This window comes from Sturnus vulgaris, chromosome 9 (genome assembly GCF_052056855.1).
Source record: "Sturnus vulgaris isolate bStuVul1 chromosome 9, bStuVul1.hap1, whole genome shotgun sequence".
Lineage (NCBI taxonomy): Eukaryota > Metazoa > Chordata > Aves > Passeriformes > Sturnidae > Sturnus > Sturnus vulgaris.
The window spans coordinates 1,547,885-1,570,736 of record NC_142251.1 but is presented as its reverse complement, the minus strand read 5'-3'; the positions used below and the strand labels follow the sequence as shown (position 1 = coordinate 1,570,736).

Below are 22,852 nucleotides of genomic sequence, written 5' to 3'. Positions count from 1 at the left end.
ACATTTTATTCCTGAGCCAAAATACCTTGAAAACATTCCCAGTTTTATAAATATGCATTCCTGGCATGTGTTTCTCCCTGGGAGTCTGGAGATCCAGCCAGGATTCTCACATGCAGGGCAATGCACAAAAATAATGATACAGGAGAATCTACAACAGAAAAGCTTGGATCTCTCACAGCTTTTTTTTTTTTTTTTTTTTTTCTTTCAGTATTAGAGAAGTCTCCTCTTATTTATCACATTCCCAGTTTTCCTGCTTGGAAATCTCAGGGATGGGAATGTTCTGTCCTGCCCATGGCAGTGCTGTGTGAGAGGTTCAAGTGAGGGAGAGGAAGGAGCTTTGAAAAAGTTATTCCAGAAGAATAGAAAAGAAAAGATGAGAAAAGATTATTCCAAAGCTTCATTAGACAAGTTGAGTTAATTGTCTACCAAACATCTTTCCAGCTGCCTGATCCCAGGAATGATTAAAATCCATGGTTAATTCCATGAGCTGGAATCTTTAGCATTAGGGATCTCCTGGGTGCTCCCAGTTTCATTCTGAGCACTGATTATCATTTGCCCTTTGAGCTCATAAGCTGCATTCATATTTTGATTTATTTGAAATACCTGGGAGGTTCTCCTCCAGTTCTGGAACTAAATTCCCATTTTTATAGTTCAAATCATGCAGTTTGCCTCAAGTGCATCAGTTGTGCATTGAGCCTCTCCAGGCAGAGAAAATCAACCTCTCATTAGAGATTGATGAGCTCAGCAGATCTGCTGAGTTTAATGAGGAGGCTTCTTCAAATAAAGATTTTTCTAGAGCTACCATTGATCAAAAACACTGGAAAATATTTATGGAAAAATCCTGGAAGCTCCAGAACAGCTTTTCTCCATCCATTCCCAATAAAGGCAGTGCTTGGAAAGGATGTAGGAATAATGTGACAGCAGAGTTACAATGGTGATTCTATTTCACAAGCACCTGGTTGGGATAGACCTTTCCTGACAATTCAGGTAATTCTTCCTCAAAGAAGTTTGACTTTTTTTCTTTTCAATTGCAAGAACAAGATTGAAATTCAGCCATTTTGCAGCATCTAATTGAAAGGCTCCAAATTCCCCATGGGGCCACAGATGAATTTAGCAGGAGAAGCATCATCTTCTGAAGGGGGTTGAATATAAATATAAAACATTCAGGACTCCCTAAATGTTTGTTTTTTGTTTTTTTTCTGAGGTTTTCCAAGGTGTTGGCTAAAAGAACTGTCTGTGACAGGATTTGGGTGGAGGAGCCACTGGCCTCTCCTCAGCTTCTGAGGGTTCATAAGTCAGGAGAGGAGGCTTTTAACATTTTTCTCACTTTACACTGCTTTTTTTTTTTTTTTTTTGGTGCAAACAAGTTCATTTGGATGGTTAAAAATTGAAATCATTATTAGGAATGATGAGGGGCTGGTGTGGTGGTAACCACTTTCCAGATAGCTCAGATCAAAGACATGGTTCGAGGAAAAAACAACATTTTTATGGTTTGATTGTGGCTTTTGGAGACCAATAAAATCTGTGAGCAACAGGAGAAGGCAGAGAAGCTTCAAAGAAAATTCTGTGAAGTCTTTGAAAGGAAATTCAGAAGAAAACAGTGGAGCCACATCTAGAAAAACAAAATTATTCCAAGTAATTTCAGAGTTCTATGTCTGCCAGATACCATCAGCATAATTCCTAAAGTCTGTGAGTCCTGGTGAGAATTATTTTAGGAATGTCAGGATTGGCTGTCTGGAGCATTAATAAATGTAAACCATACCTTGGTATGGACCTGCTTGGGGTTGTTCCTGCAGAGCTCAGGAGCTGGGAGGGCAGTGCTGCTGGAATTCCATGATTTTCCAACCTCAGAGGATCCCAAGCTCCAGGTGGATGCACAAAGATCAGTGAGGGATGAGGGGAGTGGGGCTGGGATGATCCAGGAGTGGTTCCCTGCAGTCCCAGCCTCAGCTTTTCCCATCTCCATAATTCTCCTCAATTCTCTGACCTTTTCCTCTCTAAGCAGGGCAAGATATGGAAATGGAGCTGGGGAATCATTCCCAGTTCCCTGTGCTCTGCTCTCAGATAAATGGAGCAGATAACAAATGGACTAAACCCCAAAAATAAAGCAGCAAATCTCGTCCTCCCCTCTCCTCCAGTGCAGAGATCTCTGCCCTCCCTGAATCCCAGTGTTCCAGTGACTCGTGCCAGCTGTAAAACCATTGGGAAAATGTACAGAAATTATTATTCCATGAATTTCCATTTCTTTCTCTGAATTAGTAAAACAAAGCCTTTCCTGGACAGAAACAATTCCAAAATCACTGCAGAACAATTCCAAACAGGAGCTTTTATTTATTTATTTTTTTGGGTAAGGATGAAACATGAAAAGCAGGAAAGGATCCGAGGTGATTGAACTGTCAGGGTTTGTCTTGGATTTGCTGCTGGGAGAAATTTGGCCACCAATTATTTGCACTATTAAATTCCCAACCTTGGGGAGGATTTATTCACTGGATACCTGCAGAATTCCATAAATGTGGGCTTCTGGAAGAGCCTGAAAAGTAGAGGTGAGAATGAAGAATCCTTTGGGAAGTGCTGGTTCCAAAGATTTAGGTGGGATTTTGGGAAGGAATTGTTCCCTGTGAGGGTGGGGAGGCCCTGGAATGGATTTCCCAAGGAAGCTGTGGCTGCCCCTGGATCCCTGGAAGTGCCCAAGGATGGAGCTTGGAGCAGCCTGGACAGTGGAAAATGTCCCTGTCCATGGCAGGAGATGGAATGGGATGGGTTTGAAGGTCCCTCCCAGCCCAAGCTATTCCATAATTACAATATTCCCTGTAATGCTCAATTGTAGCAGGAGCTGGAGGGAACATGAAATTGTTTTGATATTATTTCAGTGCCTCATGGATGGGAATTAGGAATTAATCTCTTTTGGGACAGCAGGCAGCTGCCATGGGAAGGTGAAACAACACTGTGTGCCTAAAAAAAATCTGGGAATGCTTTAATGGAATTGTGTTCATTACTTGGAAACCATTTAAAAAGGGACAAGCAGCAAAATTAAAGCGATTGGTTACAATTATTATTTTTTAAATTAAATAATTTAACTTTTTGATCAATAAACCATATCCAGATGACCAAACCTCTTGAGATACATTAAAAAAAAAATACAGAATTGTTTTGTTTCCTGCTTTGTTTCCCCCCCCACCCTCCTCTGCAGATCAGAGCTGTCCTTGGGAGCTGCATCCACGAGTTCTGTGCAGGGCACGGTGAGGGTGGCTCCGTGTCACTGTGGGGACCAGGCCAGCTGTGAGTGCCTGGTGGCCTCCCCGAGCCTCAACCACACCTACCTGCTGTGGCTGGAGGTGGTGGCAGGAGCCACAGCCCTGGGGTCCCCTGTGCTGGCCCTGCAGCCCATGGACACAGGTGAGCATGGCTGAGCCTCCCCCCCCGCCTTGGCTTTCAGCTTTCGTTGTTTTGCAGAATCTCTGCTGCTCCGTGTGTCATTCTGAAATCTCAGGTGTTGGTGAGTTCTCTTCTCAGGGCAGGGACAAAACAATTCTTTTCTAGCTGGAGAATCGAGGACAGCCAGTACCAAAAATCAGAAACAATGGGAAGGGAAGGGGGAAAACCAGAGGGGCTGAGACTTCACAACCTGGGGCTGTGGGGGGATCATTGACCCCAAGATGTAGATGAACCAAAACTTATAAAAGTGTGAAACTCGTGACCAGGATCCACTCTGGATTTGATTTGGGTGCAGCCCTGGCTGGGCTCTGACACTGCCCAAGGTGAATCCTTTCAATCAATTCCTATTTTATTCCTTTTGCTCTGTCCAGTCTCTGTTCCAGCTCAGCCTTTCCAGGCAGCAGCTCTGGTGACCCAGATGGGACATCAAGGCTGGAAAACATCCCAGGATGGCCCTGCTGGGAAAGGGGCACAGCCAGGGCAGGAAAATTCCCAAATCCCTGTCTGGGCTGCAGAGCAAACCACACTGAGCACAGCCCAGGCACTCAATAAATTGGTTTTTGCTCAGTTTTTCCTTTCTAATCAGGATCTCTCTGTGCACAAGTGGTGGAGCTTATTGCTGAGAACTTCAATTAAATTTAAAAAGTTGTTCCCAAAGTTGCTTAGCAGAGAATCTCACCCATTTTCCCAAGCAGCTCTCTAATCCTGATGTTTTCTTCCTCACCCATGCAACCCCAAGCTGGAAAACATTGCTGTGTGTTTGATCAAACTCCAGCTCTCCTGACATGATGAATTTGATATGTGTTGCTATCCAACGTGCCCAGTTATTGCAGATTTGGGCAGATTTCATAAAGGCAGGAGCTGTCAGCTGCAGGGAAAAAAAAAAAATTAAAGTTTTATGAACATCTTATTAACTTAAAGGCTTAGGAATTTTATAAACTTCCTCCTAACTGTGTGCTCTGCAGACAGAACCAGTTAAAATCTCTGGGTGGGCTTGTTTGTAAGATGAGAGGTGGCATTTTGCATCCTGCTGAAATGATGCTGCAGGAAGAAATTAAAAATTCAGGCTGGAGTCTGCCAGTATTTAAAAATGACACAAGTTAGCTCTGCTTAGTGAAGCATGTTTTAAAAATGCACAATATTAATATATGTTCTGCCAAGATTTAGCTCAATTAAAACTATTTTGAATGTAAAACTCTGAGTGCTTGTGCCATGTGGATTTTATTTGCTGATAGTGGAGCAGGTGGCATCACAAGCATCATCATCTGTGGGATCTGATTTAGAGAAATGTGATGGAAAAGCCACTGACTTTTGTTTGCCTCCTCCCCAATCACTCCCTGCTGGCCTTCATGAAGTTAACTGCTTTGACATAATCTAGAAGCAGAAATTAAATAAAATCTGACTTGGTGTGGTGGATTTATACTGAAAATAATTCGAGATTTCTGATATAAATAATTAAATCTGGCTTGGTGTGATGGATTTATACTGAAAATTATAAGAGATATTTGATATAAATAATTAAATCTGGCTTGGTGTGATGGATTTATACTGAAAATTACAGGAGATTTTTGATCTGAGTGACATTCCAGTAAGGCACTTCAGTGGGACACCAGTGCAGATGGAATTTAAAGGGAACATTTGCCCACTGCCCAGGATTTTTTTTTTTTTGGGAATGTTTTCCCTTCAGCTTCTGCACTTGGTTTGGAGCAGGGTTTTCCAGTTCCATGGGAAAAACTGAGCTGTGAATGAGGACAAGGCAGGCAAGATCTCAGTACCAGGTAAAAGCAGGACCTTGGTTCCTTGTCATTGTCTAAGGAATGGAATCCTGAGCATTTCCCATCCATTCCCCACTCTCTTTATCCTCATGGCAATATCCAAACTCTCCGTTTTTATTTTGCCCTCACATAATTCTGCAGATTTCCTTTCACAGCCATAACCCCTGTGGAAAGATGGGAATATTTAGAAAATCCTTGTGCACACTATAAGGAGCAAATTGATTTCCTCAGCATTCCCATCCCTCTTTTCCTCATTCCCTCTTTCCAGCAATGCAGCTAAGCCAGGACTTGGCTATTGGGGAAAGTTGTGGCTGGAAGGAAGAAATTCCTGCAGATTTCATGGAAATGGGAGCTCAAACAGCATTTCTTGATAAATGGAACAGCACCAGGGTGACTTTTCCAGGGATGTTACACAACATCACTGCTGTGCAGTAGAGTAGCTCTTGAAAATGGAGTTTAAGAGAGCTGGGTTTAACACAGCTGGGTTTAACAGAGCTGGGTTTAAGGGCTGAATTGTGAGTCAGTAAAACGCAGCAGGCTGGGGCAGTGAGGTTGGGGTTAATTGTTGGTTAATTTGTGTGCAGTGAAGCCTGAAGCCCCAGTGAAGCTGCACCTGGAGCTGGCTGAGAGGGGCCAGGTGAAGCTGTGCTGGGCCAGCCCTGCCCTGCTGCCCTTCCCTCTGCAGCACCAAGTGAGGATCTCTGCTCCTCTGGGACAGGGGGACAGCCAGGTGAGGATTCCCAAATCCCAGGTGAGGATTCCCAAATCCCAGGTGAGGGTTCCCAAATCCCAGGTGAGGAGTCCCAGATCCCAGGTGAGAATTCAAATCTCAGGTGAGGATTCAAATCCCGGGTGAGAGTTCCCAAATCCCAGGTGAGGGTTCCCAATCCCAGGTGTGGATTCCCAAATCCCAGGTGAGGGTTCCCAAATCCCTGCATTCCCACCCCTCTCCCTGCCCTTGGATTGACTGTGGCTGCTCTGCTGGAGCTGGGCTCAGCTCGCTGCTTTTTCCTGGAAAAGCTTTTTAGGATTTTACATCTGTCCACACTGAGAGAATCCCCATCTCCTGCTGGCTCTCACAAACAAATTCCCATTTTTCTCCTTAGGTGAAATCCTGGTTTCTGTGAAGTCCAAACCCATTTTCTTTCAGCATTCTAGATGTTCTATAACTCATCTATGTTTAATATTTATCAGTTTTAGTATAAATAGGGTTTGTTTTTTTCTGTTCCTACCACACAAGTGGCTCTGGAATAACAAGCAGCTGTTAATTAGCAGCCCATAATGAAACAACTCTTATCCTTCTGCCACTCTCTAATTGACAGGAAATTTAAAGAAGAAAGATTTTTTTTACCTAACTTGCCACCTAAAACCATAGGAAATCCTTGTGTGGAATATGAGGACGTTATCTCCTGTCTCTTAATGAGCAAATTGATTTACTCAGCACTCCCAAAAACTGAGTGTAAAGAGAAAGCTTGAGAGGGAATGTAAGGAATTCTGACTCCATATAATTCATTTATGTTCCCTCTGTTTCTTTTCCTGTTTCATTTTACAACAACAATGGGTTTGGATGATCCAACAGATGCTTCAGGTTGCTCTGGAAAGCTCAGTGGCCATAGACAATGCCCTGCTGGACTCTCCATCCTCAGTGCAAGTGAGGAGCAGGAATCTCCATGGTCCAGGCTTCTGGAGTGACTGGAGCTCACCCTACAACCTCACTCTGGGAGGTAGGACCTGCAGGATTGTGGAATAAAGCTGATTTTCTATTCCTTTTAATCTTTTTTTTCTTTTTTTCTGCTAGAGCCAGGATTAAATGCACGAGAGAAGGAATTTTGTGTTTGGACTCAGATGTTTATTAATTCTTACCTATGTTACAGTGAGTGCCACAGCACTTCCAGCTAACAAATAAAAATGGAGAAATGGTGATGGATCTCACTTTTTCCAAGGTCTTTTAAAGCCAAACAGTCCAATTAGGAGCTAAGACCTGAATTATTTTTACTTTTGACCCAATAACCAAACACCCATGACCTGCAGTGCAGCATTTTCTATCCAATTACAAAAATACCACCCAGACCCATGAAGAAAGTGAAGAAGAAAGAAACTTCTGCCCTAAAACCTCCATTTTGCTTCATACCTAGAACTATAAACTAAACCCCCAAATTCCAAACCCTTCACCCTGTGATATTAAAAATCTTAAATTTAAAAATTTTTAAATTTTTTAAATTTAAACATTTTAAATTCATTTAAAATACACACCTATAATCCCAATTCTATCACTCAATTTTGGGAACCTTCTCCAAGGTCAATGCAGTGTTCTTTTGGGGGGTCACTGCCTGACAGCACAGAAAGTTCCAAACTCCCAATTTCCAACAATTTTCCACTTGGTTTCTTGAATTTGGTGTTGGAGAATTTGAGTTGGGATAAAAAAATCCCATGGAAGCTTTTCCTGCCTGGATTTTCCTGAGGCTCAGCTCCTTCCCTGTGCCAGGCTGGCATTAGGAATTCTGGAGATCACCTCTGTGGCTGTCACTCCCTCAGCAGCACCTGCTCAGACACACAAAAAAGCTTTTTTTTTTTTTCCTCACAGCTTTTCCATTTTTCCTCTGAGCTTTTCCATTTCCAATTCCAGCTGGCAGCACTGAAACTCTCCTCAATTCAAGATTTTTTTCTCCTGATGTTTTTTTCTCACTTCTGGTGTGGTTTTTGTAGTTGAACTAAAGGCCCAGAGCAAAATCCAATGTACTTTTTATACAGTCCAGCTAGTTTGTAATGCTGAGCCCTGTGCAAAGCTGAATTTCTGATTATTTTGTTGTATTTTTCCATGCTCTGCTCAGAATTCCCTGGGAATATTTTGCTCTGTGCTGCCACAGGAATTCTCTGAACTCTTGTGCTGTTCCTGAGCCTGCACCAAAGAAAGAATTAAACCTTGGAGAAAAGAGCTTAACCTTAAACAACAGATCCTAAATCTGCTTTACTGCCTGAGAAAGGGAAATTTTGGGGAAAATCCTAAAAATCTCTGCCTGGTTCCTCAGTGGGGGAAGCAAACCTGACCTTTAAAGGATTTAATTTTCATTTAATTCAATTTAATCTTAAAGGATTTTGGTTTTGGGGTGTTCTTTGCAAAAACCTCCATTCCAGCTCTTCCCTGAATCCCTGAGTGATGGGGACTGAGTTTAAACTTCTTAAAATCCTTGGAAAATTCAATGTTTTTGAGCCTGGATTGGACCACTGCTCTAATTTGGTGTTAATTGCAGTTTTTGGGACTTGAATCTCCTGCTGATTTCAGGAGGAGGAGGAAGAGGAGGAAGAGCAACTCTTGCAAAGATGGATTCAATTTATTTGGTTCCCCTTGTGCTGCTCTGTGTTATTTGCTCTGCACCCTCCAGGGATTTGCTCACTTCATTCACATTTGCCTGGGAATATTGAATTTTGAATCAGAATTTAGAAACTTGGGAATATTAATTTTTGAATCAGAATTGAGATACTTCAGGTATGGAGTGAGACAATCCAAGGGCTCATTCCTGCTCCTGTTTGTAGTGATTAAGAAGGAGGAAAGTAAGAAATACAAATTAATGATAATAATGATGATGATAGTAATAATAATAATAATGATTTCCTTTGACAAATGCATTCTTGTTTTATCTGGTTCAATTTCTAGTCTCAATGGATTTTTTACCTTTTTTTCTTTTGTGTAATGGGTGTAATAAAGATTATTTTAATCAGAGTTTAAAAACTTCAGATATGGAGTGAAACAGTCCAGGGCTCATTTCTGCTCCTGTTTGTAGTGATTAAGAAGTAGGAAAGTGAGAAATACAAATTAATGTTAATAATGATGATGTTGATGATTATAACAATAATAGTATCATCATCATTATCATTATTATCATCATTATTATTCTTATTTTCCATTGACACTTTTAAAAATCTTTTTTGGTTCCATTTTCAATTTCAATGGATTTTGCCTCCCTTTTTCCTTTTGTGTAACTTGGGGATATTAAAGTTTATTTTAATCAGAATTGAGGAACTTTAGGTATGGAGTGAGACAATCCAGGGCTCATTCCTGCATCTGTAGCAATAATAACAATATTTAAATTTTTTTTATTATTACTTTTTATCATTATTTTATTGACAAATACTTCTATATATATATATATATTTTTTTTTTTTTAGTTCAACTTCAAATCCCAACGGAATTTTTTCCCCTTTCTGATACAGCTCAAGTCCTTTACTTCCCTGCCAAGACCCTGACCAGTGCTGGCTCCAACATTTCATTCCTGTGCATCTACACCAGCAGAGCTGAGCCTGTAGAGGCCAGGGAGGTGGTTTGGTGGCTGAATTTAGCAGAAGAAATCCCAGCCAGCCAATATTCCCTTGTGAACAATCGTGTAAGCAAAGTTACTCTTTTCAACTTGAAAGCAAGCCAACCTAGAGGAAGTTTCTTCTCTAACGCTCTGTACTGTTGTCACCAAAGTAGGGAATGTCACCATAGATACGCTGAATTCTATGTAGTAGGTAAGATCCAGACGGTTCCATTCTCCTTTTGGGGCTTTTTCATAGTAAGGATGGAATATTTCCATTTTAAATCCATTTATTGCCTTTTAAAAAAATCTATTTTATCTTTCGTTTCGGTTTTATTTTGTTTTTTCCTTACTTATTTTTGTTTTGTTTTTGTTTTGTTCTTGTTCTTTTTGTCCTCGTTCTAACAACCCTTCTCTCTCATTAATGAAGTTTTTCGTGTCTTTGAATTAGACATGGATTTTAATATTTCCTGTGAGACTGATGGATACTTGACCAAAATGACTTGCAGGTGGTCTGCAAACCCAACCACCTTGCTCCTGGGGACTTTGCAGTTAAGGTATTACAGGTATGGATGGATTTTAATTCTCTTTTTCTGTTGGAAAAGCATTGCTCAAAATATTCTTGAAATAATATGATATATAATATTATAATGTGAGAATGCAGCAGGAGGGCAGAACTCAGAGCACTGCTCAACTCTTGACTGAAATGGGTGTGCTAAGTCTTTAAATTATAATTGTATATAATTTATAGATCATAATGTTATAATTATAGATGTAATTTATATATTAGAAAATAGTACATTTATATATATATTTATAATAATAATTATATAATACATAAATACATTATCAAAGCATTCAGGAGAAATGCAATTAGAGAATTAACAGGTTCTTTATTCTGTGTGCAGGAAGGGAACCAGAGATAGCTGAGTATGCAACAGATACTATTATTATTATTATTATTATTATTATTATTATTATTATTATTATTATTATCATCATCATTAAGGTTTTTCAGCATTTTTCAACCTGTTTGGGAGCCACTCCTATTCCAGAAGATTTTTTGGATCAGTCAAAAACTTGTTCCAGTTGCTGCTATCTCCAAGCTGTAAGGAAATGAAGGAACAGCCCATTCCCAGTGGGAATGCCTGGCCTGGTGGAGTTGTAGAATTCCTTTCTTGGAGCCTCTCAGATCCTGGCAGCTCCATCTGATCTGAATTTATCTGCTCTGAGTCTGAGATGGGACTTGAGACCTCCTGAGGGCTCCACTCAGTCTTTGATTTTTCCATAATTCTGGATTTTTTTGTTCTGTGTACAATGAGAGGATGAAACAAATTCATTCCAAGGTGGAAAAAAATCTTGCTTGGACATCCAGAGCTTAGCTGGTGAAGGGAATATTGCTTTGTGGGGGCAGCAGCTTGGACTGCAGCAATTCCCAGAATCCCAGAACCCCAGAATTCCAGAGCCCCAGAATTCCAGAACCCCAGAATCACAGAATTCCAGAATCCCAGGATCTCAGAATCACAGAATTCCAGAGCCCCAGAATCACAGAATTCCAGAATTCCAGAATCCCAGAACCCCAGAATCCCAGAATCACAGAATTCCAGAATCCCAGGATCTCAGAATCACAGAATTCCAGAGCCCCAGAATCCCAGAATCCCAGAATCCCAGAACCCCAGAACCCCAGAATCCCAGAATCCCAGAATCACAGAATTACAGAATTCCAGAGCCCCAGAATCCTAGAATCCCAGAATCCCAGAACTTTAGATTCCCAGAACCCCAGAACTCCAGAATCCCAGACTGGTTTGGGATGGGAGTGACCTCAAAGCTCATCCCATCCCATCCCTGCCATGTTGAGCTTGAGGGTTTCCTAGAACCACTCAGACAGACAGACAGACAGACAGCTCTTCCTGAGGCAAAAAAACCCCAAAATTTCCATGCTCTGCTGGGCTGGAGGTGCAGAAATTTTGGCAGCTCTGAGGGCCTAATCCTTTGGAAAGCCAGCCTGGCTTCTCTGCTGGAGTTCTGAGTGATCCTGGTGGCCAGGTGAATATTTCCCTGGGTTTTGTGGGCTAAAGGAATAATTGGGATGCTGGAAATTCAAGTGGAGGCTTTTAGGGCAGGATTAATGCCTGGCTGGGGGGCTGAGGTAGCTTTTGTTTAAATCTGCCTTCACAAATATGAATATAATGAGTGCACTGCTGGGCAGGGAGCTGGGAATAAACCCCATGCTGCTCATCATGGCTTTTATTCCCACTCTCTCACTGTTCAAGTTTAGCTAAAAATGTGATTTTCTAGTGGGAGGTGATAATGTGGAGATTTGCTCGTGTTCCTGCTAGATCAGACAGTGACATTACCACTGCCTGCAAATCCTTCCCAGATGCTGCTGATCTTTGTTTTTATTCTGATTTTTGTGGTTATTTGTTCAGAGCAAGGCCTGAAAGAGGAGAATGCAATGAAATTCCTGCTGCTGTTCCCTTTTGGAGCTGGAGTGCAGCACTGCTGTGCTGTGTGTGCTGCTCTGCCTGTGGGGTTTTGTTTTGCTTGGGTTGTTTCTACATCTTCCTCTGCAGGCAGTGGTGCCAGGAAAAACAGCTCCAAAGGGATCATCCTGTGGGAGCAGGGAATGCTCCAATCCCAACCTCCAAAGCACCAGGCACTGCTTTCATCCTGGGCACAGGAAAAGGAAATTTCACCTCAGTGCAACTCTGGTGCTTCAGCTGAGTAACTCACAGCCTCTCCTCACATGGCTGAGGAGAAAGCTGAAAAATTCCCACTCCAAGAATTTATCCAGTTCCATTTCATCCACAACCCAGGGCTCCTCTTTTCTATTGCCAGGTGTGATAACTGGATATGAGATTTTTAATCCAAAATTGATGTTTTTATTCCCATCTCCTGGAGACCTCAGTGGGTGTCTGTGGCAGCTTCCCCCTGGTTGCCAGTTGGGATTTTGGAAGTCATTCCTGACTGGAGTCAATTCTTGGCAGACTTGCCTTGCTGTGTTCATTGCCAATCCCTAAAATCCCACGACTGATGAGGATTTGGAGCTGCCTTCTCTTGCTGTACCTGTTGCTTTTGGTCGTTTGTCCTGCTTTTCCCAGAGCCAAGGCTTTGAGGACTGAAATGTTTTAATCCATTCAGTGCAGATTCAGGTTCAGGATCCAAATATTCCTCAAAATCCCAGGACTGAAATGTTTTGAACCATTCAGTGCAGATTCAGGTTCAAGGTTCAAATATTCCTCAAAATCCCAGGATTTAAATGTTTTTGATCCATTCAGTTCAGATTCAGGTTCAAGATCCAAATATTCCTCAAAATCCCAGGACATTCCCAGTGCCACCATTCCTTTAATTCCCTCCAGATTTACACTTACAATGTATCAATTTAATGTGGTTTGGTGGTTTTTTTTTTTTCCTCTTTTAAGGAGCCAAATTTATTGCTCTGACTTTCCAAGCCTGTCTCCAAACTCAGAGGTGAAGGAATGCCATTTGCAGAGGAATCATTCCTATGAGTGCACATTCCAGCCCATTTTCCTTTTATCTGGATATACCCTGTGGATAGAATTTAAACATTTCCTGGGAACTCTGGAATCCTCCCCAACCTGTGTCATTCCAGCAGATGTGGGTAAGTCCAAATCCATGAATTTCTCTTCCTTTGTGCCCCTGGATTTGAAATGGTGTAGGGAAAGAATTTTTTCCACATTTTTTTTAAAATAAAAACATGAGAGTTTTGATATTACCTTAAAAAAATGGGATTAAATGTTATTTCCATACAGGAGATTTAAATGAAGCATCCATTTCTGCCTGTTATTCCCTCTAGAAAATGCAAGTGTTATATTGCAAAATGAAACTCATTTTTAAGGTTTTGATTATTTAATTGTCCAGACAGATTTGTCTTCAATGAATTAAGTTTACACTCCAGTACAGTATATTATTTACACACTTATAAATCCATTTAAAATCGTGGGGACTCTCCCTGCTCTTCCATACTCGTGCAAAGTTTTGTGACACACAGAGCACAAAATTAAATTTGTGCTTAAATTTGGATAAAAACAAGAGGCAGGAGCAGTGTTTGAGGGTTTTAAAAATTCCAAAAATGTGCAAATCACCTCTTCTTATGTGCTCTGTGACAGAGAGGTCACTGGGTATTTTTTGGGACACAAATGTGAACATGGGTGAGAGCAGATAAGGCAGCTGCATCCCAGAGGTGCTACATGAAATAAATTCGAGTTCTATAATTATGAAATAAATTACAGTTACATAATTATGAAATAAATTTGAGTTATATAACTGTAAAATACATTTATTATGTGGTGACAATGATTTATCCTGGATGCTGGGTGCTCTGTATTGTAGTAAAGCAAAACAAACCCATTCCAGCACCATCCAAAATGAAGAAATTATTTATTTGTTGTTGTTGTTTTCTCCTCATTCACACCTGATTATCCAAAAGAAATTTATTTCAATTTGATTAACAAACAAGAGTTTTGGGAGATTCCTGTTCTGGAGAAGCTGAATTTGGGGGAAATTTTCAATTAATAAAATAAAACCATTTCCATTAATCACTGCACAATGTCTGCCCCCAGCCTTTACAGGGGCTGCTGCTTTCTGCAGGGGTCACCCCTGGAAATCATGGAATCATGGAATTCATGGAGTCCAACCAGGGCCACCACTGGCCATGTCCCCAAGTGCCACATCCACAGGGATTTTAAATCCCTGCAGGAATGGGGAGCCAGCACTGCCCTGGGCAGTTTTCCAATGCCTCACCACCCTTTCCATGGAGAAATTTGCCCAAATATCCAACCTAACCCTCAACATTTATTGCCAGGCTCTGTCTTTTGCTCTTTATCCCAGGCCAGGTAGCAAGTGCCAGCACCAGAATCATCTGTTGTGCTTTAAATGAAAATAAAATCCATGGAAACATTGCCACGGGTTCTGTGTCAGAGGCTGTGTGTTACCCACCACCCTCAGGACAAGGGAAAAACCATCCAGGATTTGATTTCGTGGCAAGTGGCAGTGCAGACATTGCATTTTTAACATGTTTTAATTAGTCTTTTTTGAATTTTTTCCATTTTCCAGTGAAACCTCTCCCCCCTTCTGACGTGGGAGCAGAACTCAGCAGGAATTCCTGGGGGCTGCTGAACGTGAGCTGGACCAAACCTGTCTTTGCCAGCAGGGATCTGACATTCCAGATCCGCTGGAGCTCAGGGAGCAGGGGGGACATCCCATGGCAGGTATTGTTGGAATCCTGAAACCTGGGAGATTGGAACTTTCTGTTCTTTCTGGCACTGACCCCCAGGAGAACACTGCTTTTGATTTGAGGCCTTGGGGAAGGCTCCAAATTTGAGTGATGGAGTTAAAATCACGGGTGGGCAGTGAATAGAAGTGTGTGATTGCACATGGTGAAGGGTTTGGAATTTGGGATTTTAGAATACAGTGATAGGTATGGGACAAGATGGAGGTTTTGGGTGTTGTCTCCTTTTTCCTTTTCTTGTTCCTTCTCCTTCCTAGTTTCAGGCAGTAATTTTTGGTTGGACAGTTTGTGCTGCACTGCTGGTCACAGGTGTTTGGCTATTGGGTCAAAAGTATAAATAATACAGGTGTTAGCTCTTTATTGAACTGTTTAAAACACCTTGTAACCAGCTCCAATTTGCTCACTTTTAGCTGGTAGCTGGAAGTGTTGCAGAACTCTGTGTACTTTAGATAAGATTTAATAAACAGCCAAGTCCAAATGAGAAATTTATCTCCTTTGTGTTTTTAACCCTGACTGTGAGTGAAGACAGCAGAAAATGCAGACAAGGCACTGCTCAGGTGGTGCAGGTGACCCCTGACAGGTGCTGTCTGGGCTGGAGCAGGGATCATTGCACTGCTGTCCTGCAGAGTGGAGCTGGATTTTATGGCATTGATCCACGGAGGAAATCCCAGCCAAAAGCATTTGCAGCATCCACAAAGGAATATTCCTCACAATCCCACTTCCTCACTGGATTCATTCTCAGGAATTTTGACTCTTAAGAGCTGCCTGAACATCCTTTTGTTCTCACTCTGAGTTTTTTTGCCTTTTCTCCCAGCTTTATGAAGTCCTAAACCCTGCAGGCAGCTGGGCTGTGATAGAAGTGGAGCAGCTCTGTGTGGAATACGTGGTGCAGGTGCGCTGCAGGGAATTGGATGGATCTGGATACTGGAGTGACTGGAGCAGAGCAGCCCAAACCCTGGTTCAGGACATCAGAGGTCTGTGCTTCCAGGGACACCCTGAGGGCTGGCATTTGCCACACTCGGGTGTCACTGACCTTCCCAAATTGTTGTTTTGCAGCTCCCTTGCAAGGCCCGGAATTTTGGAGAATCATTTCTGAGGACCCGGTGAGGAAGCAGAGGAATGTGACACTCCTGTGGAAGGTGGGAGCACCTTTGATCCTAAAACCAGGTGGAATTGCCAGAAGGGGAGTGTGACAGGCACTTGAGGCTTGTGGGAATTAGGATTTGCCTTTTTAATTGCTTGGCCAGGTGAATCCTGGTGGGAATCCTTGGATTAAATGGGAGATGTTTTTGCCTTCTTTGCCTTAAAATGTTAATGCAGAAAAGGAAAAAGTTCCTCAGTGCCTGTTCCTGTTTGCTCATGTGCTGCTCTGGGGTTTGAACCCTGAAAAATGTGTAAAATATGGGAATCTGAAAGTTTGGCTTTCCTTGTCCTTCACTTCCCTTTGCTGGGAAGAGAAGGAATGAGAGTCAGCTCTGAGAGGGACAATTGAAGCCTTTCAAAGGACTCCAGCCCTTGGGTAAAAAGCCAGGAGCCAGAATTTCCTTATTGGGTCCTGTTTGCTTCAAACTGCAGCTGCCCAAACAACCTTTGCTGTGGGAATCAGGGGATGGGGAAGGAGTTCAGGAATTAATGGCCATTAATTAATGAATTGCTGCAGCCCCTGATGGAGAATCACTCGTTGTGCAGTGTGAGCAGATACATCATAAAGCACCAGACCCCAGGGAACAGCTCCTGGGAGGAATTTGTGGATCATGGCACCAGCTGGACTTTTCCATGGATTGAGCCAACCCACACTGTCACCATTTTAGCCATGAATTCACTTGGAATTTCTGCAATGAATTCTAATTTAACTCTATCCCAGCAAATGAGCACAGGTAAGAGCAGCAATGAGTGGGATGTGGGAAATGCCAGGAGTCCTGGTGATGTTCATGGGGAAAGCTTTCTTTGGGATAAAATTCTATTAGAATAAAGAATGTTTTATGGGGATACATTCAGCACCAACAGAGCTGTTGGAAAATTGAGATTTCCATCATGAAAATCCTGTGATTTTTGGGTTGGGAAAAAAGCTGTCATTGGGCTGTTTTCACTAATAAAATATAAAGTAATTAATCAAAGAAAAATAAAATTCTGCTGGAGAACTGATCTTTCATCTCTTTTGATTTGGGAACACCCAACATTCCTGCTGGGGAATGTTTTGTTGTTTCCAAAATGAAACGTGGTCGTGGTTTGGGCTGCCAGGGTACAGAGTCCTCAGACTTCCTGAGCAGCAATTCCTGGATTTGGCTGCACTCTGCTTAATTTATTCTTGAGAATTCAGGAGTTTTAATTTTTTAGATAAGGATAATTGAGGAATTGCATGTGAGAATTGGGATATTTGATGTCTGTAAGAAACTTGATGTGTTGAGTGCTTGGGACTTAGGTTTAGTGTAACCTAAATTTTGGTGGCTTGAAGAAAATAAATCTCTCTGCTGATGTGGGTTTATCATACAAAAGGTAATTAAAGTGATAAAGTGGTGAAACTTCAGCAATTTATGGGATATAGACCCCAGGTGTTCTCTCTGTTTTCCCAGTGGATGCTGTGCAATCCCTGAGTGCTTACTTGGTGAACAGCACCTGTGTGGTTGTGGTTTGGACTCTCTGTCCCCAAATCCCTGGGATAAAATCCTTTGTGATTGAGTGGAAGAACCTGAACAAAGGGGAGCAGATGAAATGGCTGCGAGTTCCTCCAAATCTCAGGAAATATTTTATTTATGGTGAGTGTGTGCTTGGAAATAGAATTCGTGCTGTTAATTGGTGTGGAACAGAAAATGTGGAATTTCTGAGCTCTGAGCCCTTTTTTCCTCTTCCCTGTTTCTAATCACTTTTATTGGCCAATAAATCAAATTTTGATGCTCATTAGACGATTGCCTGTTGCATTAATAATCAGTTTAAGCTCTGGAGTGAGTTCATTTTGTGGCAATACAGTAAAATTAGTTCTGGAATATTGAACACACCAGCTAATTATTCAAATTAATATCTGCATTTCCTTTGCATTTTGACTTTACTCCTAGAAATTATCACAGTAGCTTCATAAGGAGTTCATTCCATGACAGAACAATGCTGGATTAATTGTCTAAACCTTGGGATTTTGAAGTAGGGATCTATAAAAGATGGATCCATTATTGCCCTCTCTGGGCTGCTCTGAGCTCTGATCTGTGCCTCTGTGGAGGGAATTGTTTAAAAATGGGTAACAGTGGATTTCCCTGGCTGATTTCCCCTTTCCAGATCACTTTATCCTGATTGAGAAGTACCAGTTCAGCCTCTACCCTGTGTTTGCTGGAGGAGTTGGCAAAGCCAGAGCCACGGATCACTTTGCCAAAGGTGACTGACAGGATCTTTTCCCCTGTTTTTTTTCTGCAGTCAAAGTGACCTTTAAGTGCCAAATCTCTGTCCTTTCTGAAAAAAAAAAAAAAAAAAAAAGTATAAAGTCACTGTAATGTACCTACAAACAGACTGAACAGATTTCAGCTTTAATTTGAGAACTCTGAGGGCTGGGCTGAGTGAGGGATTAAACTCCTATTTAAAATAATTCCTTTTTGTCTGTTTAGTCCCAAAGGAAAGGTTTGTCCATGTGCAATAAAACTGTTGCTCAAGGTTATTTCCCCATCTAAGCTGTTGTTTCTACTGTTTGCATTTCCCTCTTGCCAACTATTTGCTCCCAGACAATCATTTTGCTGCATTAATGGCTGAACTCCTTCATTTCCAGGGGGATTTGAACCTGGCAATAGTGGCAGCCTCCACGTGGTTCTGCCAATTGTTTTTTCCACCTCAGTTTTGCTGCTGGGAACGTTGCTGGTTTCACACCAAAGGTACCTTCCTTTTTCCTTTTTCCTTTTTCCTTTTTCCTTTTTCCTTTTTCCTTTTTCCTTTTTTCCTTTTTCCTTTTTCCTTTTTCCTTTTTCCTTTTTCCTTTTTCCTTTTTCCTTTTTCCTTTTTCCTTTTTCCTTCTTCCTTGTTCCCCAAAAGTTCAGGTGCTGCAGCTGCACTGGGGCCACTCTGCTGAACTGGTGTCACACAATCCCAAACTGGTTTGGGTTGGGAGGGACCTTCAATCCCATTTGGGGCCACCCAAGGGACACCTCCCACTGTCCCAGGCTGCTCCAGCCTGGCCTTGGGCACTGCCAGGGATCCAGGGGCAGCCACAGCAAATCTGGGAATTCTCTTCCAGAGCCTCCCCACCCTCCTAACCAGGAATTCCTTCCCAATATCCCATTTAAATTCCCCTTTTCCAGCTCACAGCCATTCCCTGTGTCCTGTCCCTCCATTCCTTGTCCCAAATCCCTCTCCAGCTCTCCTGGAGCCCCTTTAGGCCCTGTGGGTTGTGATCATTCAGCACCTTTATATTTTCCTGCCACCTGGAATATCCCTTCTTTATGTTTTGGATTAAATTTGGGCCATTGATCATCTCTCCCATGATTATTCCATGATGATTTGTGGATAAATAAAATGGCAGAGATTCCTTCCCTGCACCAGCTCCAGCATTTCCCTGACATTTCAGGATGAAGAAGCTGCTCTGGGAGGATGTTCCCAACCCCAGGAACTGCTCGTGGGCACAGGGAGTTAATTTCCAGCAGGTTTGTATTTCCCAGGGGCTGCTGCTCCCTCCACCCAGGGCTGTTGTCCCAGCTCTGTCTCCAGTGGAAATCCAGCCCTGTTCACCCCCCTGGCTCCATCCAGAGGTTCCAATTTCCCAGGCCTCTGGAATATGCATTGGATGTGATAAATATCTGCCAGTTTTTAACAGGTGACAGATGGTGGCCTTTGCCAAAACACCCCTGGCCTTGGCTGGGAGGGCTTTGCTGGGGTGTCCATGGAGAGGGGAGCAAACATCTCCATTAGGGATAAACCACATGCATGAGGAGAAAAAAAGTTATTTTCACTGTTTCAAAACTCTCTGTTCATTTTGATGTGGGAAGGTGATGGATTTGTGTGGGGAAAAATCCCAAATTCAGGGCCCAGGTGTCACCAACAGTGAGTCTGGACTGAGCAGAGCCCAAGAGTTTCACTCTTTGCTTCAATTTCCCACTACTCCAAGTATTTTGACATTTTCCTCATTATTTTGGCAACTTCCCTGCTGTTAAAAATGATTTGTTAATCCACAAAAAACCTGAGTTTATCTCTTTTGTCCTGAATTCATTAGGAAATAGAAGGGAATTTTCCCTTGAAGCTCTTGTGCTGCTGTCAGTTCATGCTGGTGGATAATTTCCATGTGCATTTATTAGGGAGCAGCAAATCCTGCATTTCTCCCCAATAGAGGTGTTTCACTCACTGTTCAAACAGGTGGGAATGCTCCAGAAATCCTCTGGAAAGGCTGAATTTGACCTGGATAATCCAATCCTAGAAGGGAAAGTTCTTTCAGCTGATGCAGCAATGATTAAATCTATTGAGGAAATTCTGTCCTAGAGGATTTTCAACTATAAATTCTTAAAAAACAATGTGTGAACTTCATGTGGCAAAATTCCAGGTTCCTGGGAATGACCTTTGGTGTTGGATCACATAAAACCTGGAGAGTGAAATCAAGCTGTTCCATAATAAATGAGCATTAAAATCCCTCTTTTCTTCCAGCCTGAAACTCTGGAGCATCTTTTTGCCAAGCACCCCGAGCCAATGTCGTGTGAGCCACTTCTCCTGGAGGCAGAGGTGCTGCTGGAAGACATCAGCATCACCAAACCCTTGGAAAAAAAAGAACCAGGAGATTTTTTAGGGATTGATTCCACATTTCCAACCTCCCAAGACTCAGAATGTGACTCAGCTTGCTCCAGCAGCCACTTCCAGAGCAGCAGCTTCTCCAGGAGCTGCCAGGATGGAGAAAGCAGAGCTCAGAGTGAGCTCAGATATGCCACAGTCATCAGCAATTCCCAATCCAGCGGCCTTTGCCCACGGAAAACGAACCCAAGGAATGGTTTGGATGGCTGCTTCCTGGGGGAGGCTTCTGTGGGTTTAGGTGCCTTCTCCAGTGGTGCTTGGGAAGTTGGGAGTGGGGCATTCCTGGTGTTTCCTGGCTCCCAGCCCAGCAGGGCTCTGTCCCTGGTTTCCTCAGAGGGATTCTCAGAGCCTTTGGATGAAACTTTCCCAGGCAGCAGCCAGAGGAGCCTGTGTTACCTGGGCATCACATCCCTGCCAAAGGGACACAGGGACATTTTCCTGGCTGACAGCTCCAGGGGGATGTGTCAGCCCCAAAGCACGGATCTGCTCCCAGAGGGGGTGGTTCTCCAGCACATCCCAGCAAATGTCAAGGAGTTTATCCACAGCAGCCTCAAGCCCAAAGCCACCGTTCCCTATGTTCCACAGTTTGGGGTGGCTGCAGCCAAAGGGCAGGAGGCCACGGAGAAAAAGTGACAGAATCACCCCAAAATTCCAAATTCCTGACGTTTTTCCAGGTGTTGATGCATTCCACTGTTTTCCCCCTCCAGCTTGTTCTGGGTTTGGGCTTCACCTGGAGCACCCAAGGGTGACAGAGCTGATCCAAGGCCTGGGATATTTCTGTGGGAGAAAAGCTGGAATGTGCCATTTCCTTGGGAATGATTTGTGACATCGAGTCAGCCTGGATGTGGTTGGAAGGAATGGATCAGGGAATGAAAGGCTCAGGGTACTGCAGGAAGAGGATCCAAATTCCTGTGTCACCATTAACTGGATAAAATGATGTATTTAAAGTAAAGTAGCCACATTCTGTTGTTGAACACAGGATTGCAAATGGTGCAGTTTTACACTGACATCTCTTCCCAAGCTCTCTCCTAAGATTCCATGGGAGAAAAGACAGGAGTTGGATACAAGGATTCTGCATTTTTGATTTTGGGGGATCCAACCTGTCTGTATGGCCTTTGCCTCTACAACCCTGCCAGGAAACCTCAGGTGGGAGGAAATCAGCTCTGGATTTTCTGGGAGAAGCAGGAAAACAAACCCACTCACATTTGCAAGCCAAAGCTATTTTTTATTTGTTTTTATGTCATAGTTCACAAGTATTTTTCTACACCTGCCTTTTCAGAGGACTGTTTTGAGGAGTGAAGGAGAATGAATTCATTGTGTATTCCAAAGAATAAATTTCTGTCAAACTTCAGAGAGACAAAACCAAAAGGACAAAACTGACGCTAAAAACCAAAGCAAGGGTGAATTTAAACCCAGCTTAACACAAAACCCCTCTGCTGGTTTTTGTTAAGCTGCTGACCTGGCTCTCATGGGGGCTCTTTGATGCTGGATGTGACACAGATCTGATGTTCTGGTTTCCAAAATATTGTGTGGGGTGAGGAATGAAAACCTGTTGTGTGTTAGGAACCAAACCTTGTCCCTGTGATTGGAGATAAACCTGCAGGATCCTGTGGCTGGGATGGATGCTGGGTTTAGGATTCACTTCCTGCTGTTGGGAAGGGACAGGAGAGCCCAGTTTTCTGGAGAATGGAATGAGCCTTTCATGGAAGTGTCCAGAAAAATGATTTGGTTGTGTTTGAAGATCATCTTTCTCCTGAAATAAAAAGCTGATGTTGATTTTAGCCTTTCCCATCAATTCCTTACAAACCAGGGGGAGCTTAACCATGGGAGTGATGAGCTGAGGGGCCAGGGAGGGTTTTCCTGGGAACGTGGGGAAATTCAGGAATTAGGAGATGTGCAGAGGTCTCTCCTCAATGGACACTGGCAGATTCCCAGGTTTCTCCTCCCACTGCCATCCCATGAGAGCAGGTGGTGCTCCTCAGGAAAACCAATGGATCTCCTCTGCAAAAATCCTGCAGGAAATAGAGAAAATCGGAGCTGCTTCAGCACAGAGAGAAGATTTGGGGTGTGATCAGTGTAGAACCAAGGGTCTGGATCTGTTCCTGTCCCCATCTGCAATCCCAGTGTTCCTGAGGATGCTGCAAATCCAGGTCCTGACCCACAGCACGAGGCCACAGCTCCACAAATAATTCCTGAAGCTGGCATTTCCATCCTGATGGCAGGGACATTCGATCCTGCTCCTCACCTCTCCGTGCTCCCACAGAAAGCCAAAATCTGCATATCCTGAATGCTCCATCTGCTGCCTCTGGCTCTGGTTACAGCTCAGGCCGCTCCCCCGGGCAGCAGCT

General features: G+C 42.9%; 1 protein-coding gene across 1 annotated transcript in view; it reads left to right on the top strand.

Moving 5' to 3' along the window:
- LEPR (leptin receptor) overlaps positions 1 to 22,285 on the top strand; it is a 30,775-nt gene extending 8,490 nt beyond the window's left edge. The window contains exons 5-19 of the mRNA XM_014891091.2: positions 3,191 to 3,396; positions 5,795 to 5,940; positions 6,790 to 6,934; positions 9,423 to 9,719; positions 9,957 to 10,071; positions 12,928 to 13,127; positions 14,582 to 14,736; positions 15,571 to 15,730; positions 15,813 to 15,895; positions 16,417 to 16,633; positions 17,330 to 17,512; positions 18,024 to 18,119; positions 18,505 to 18,607; positions 19,297 to 19,372; positions 20,364 to 22,285. Of these exons, the coding sequence (XP_014746577.2) occupies positions 3,191 to 3,396; positions 5,795 to 5,940; positions 6,790 to 6,934; positions 9,423 to 9,719; positions 9,957 to 10,071; positions 12,928 to 13,127; positions 14,582 to 14,736; positions 15,571 to 15,730; positions 15,813 to 15,895; positions 16,417 to 16,633; positions 17,330 to 17,512; positions 18,024 to 18,119; positions 18,505 to 18,607; positions 19,297 to 19,372; positions 20,364 to 21,137 (2,956 nt within the window). The 3' untranslated portion in view covers positions 21,138 to 22,285. The remainder of the gene's footprint in view (positions 1 to 3,190; positions 3,397 to 5,794; positions 5,941 to 6,789; positions 6,935 to 9,422; positions 9,720 to 9,956; positions 10,072 to 12,927; positions 13,128 to 14,581; positions 14,737 to 15,570; positions 15,731 to 15,812; positions 15,896 to 16,416; positions 16,634 to 17,329; positions 17,513 to 18,023; positions 18,120 to 18,504; positions 18,608 to 19,296; positions 19,373 to 20,363) is intronic.
- The last annotated feature ends 567 nt before the right edge of the window (positions 22,286 to 22,852 follow it).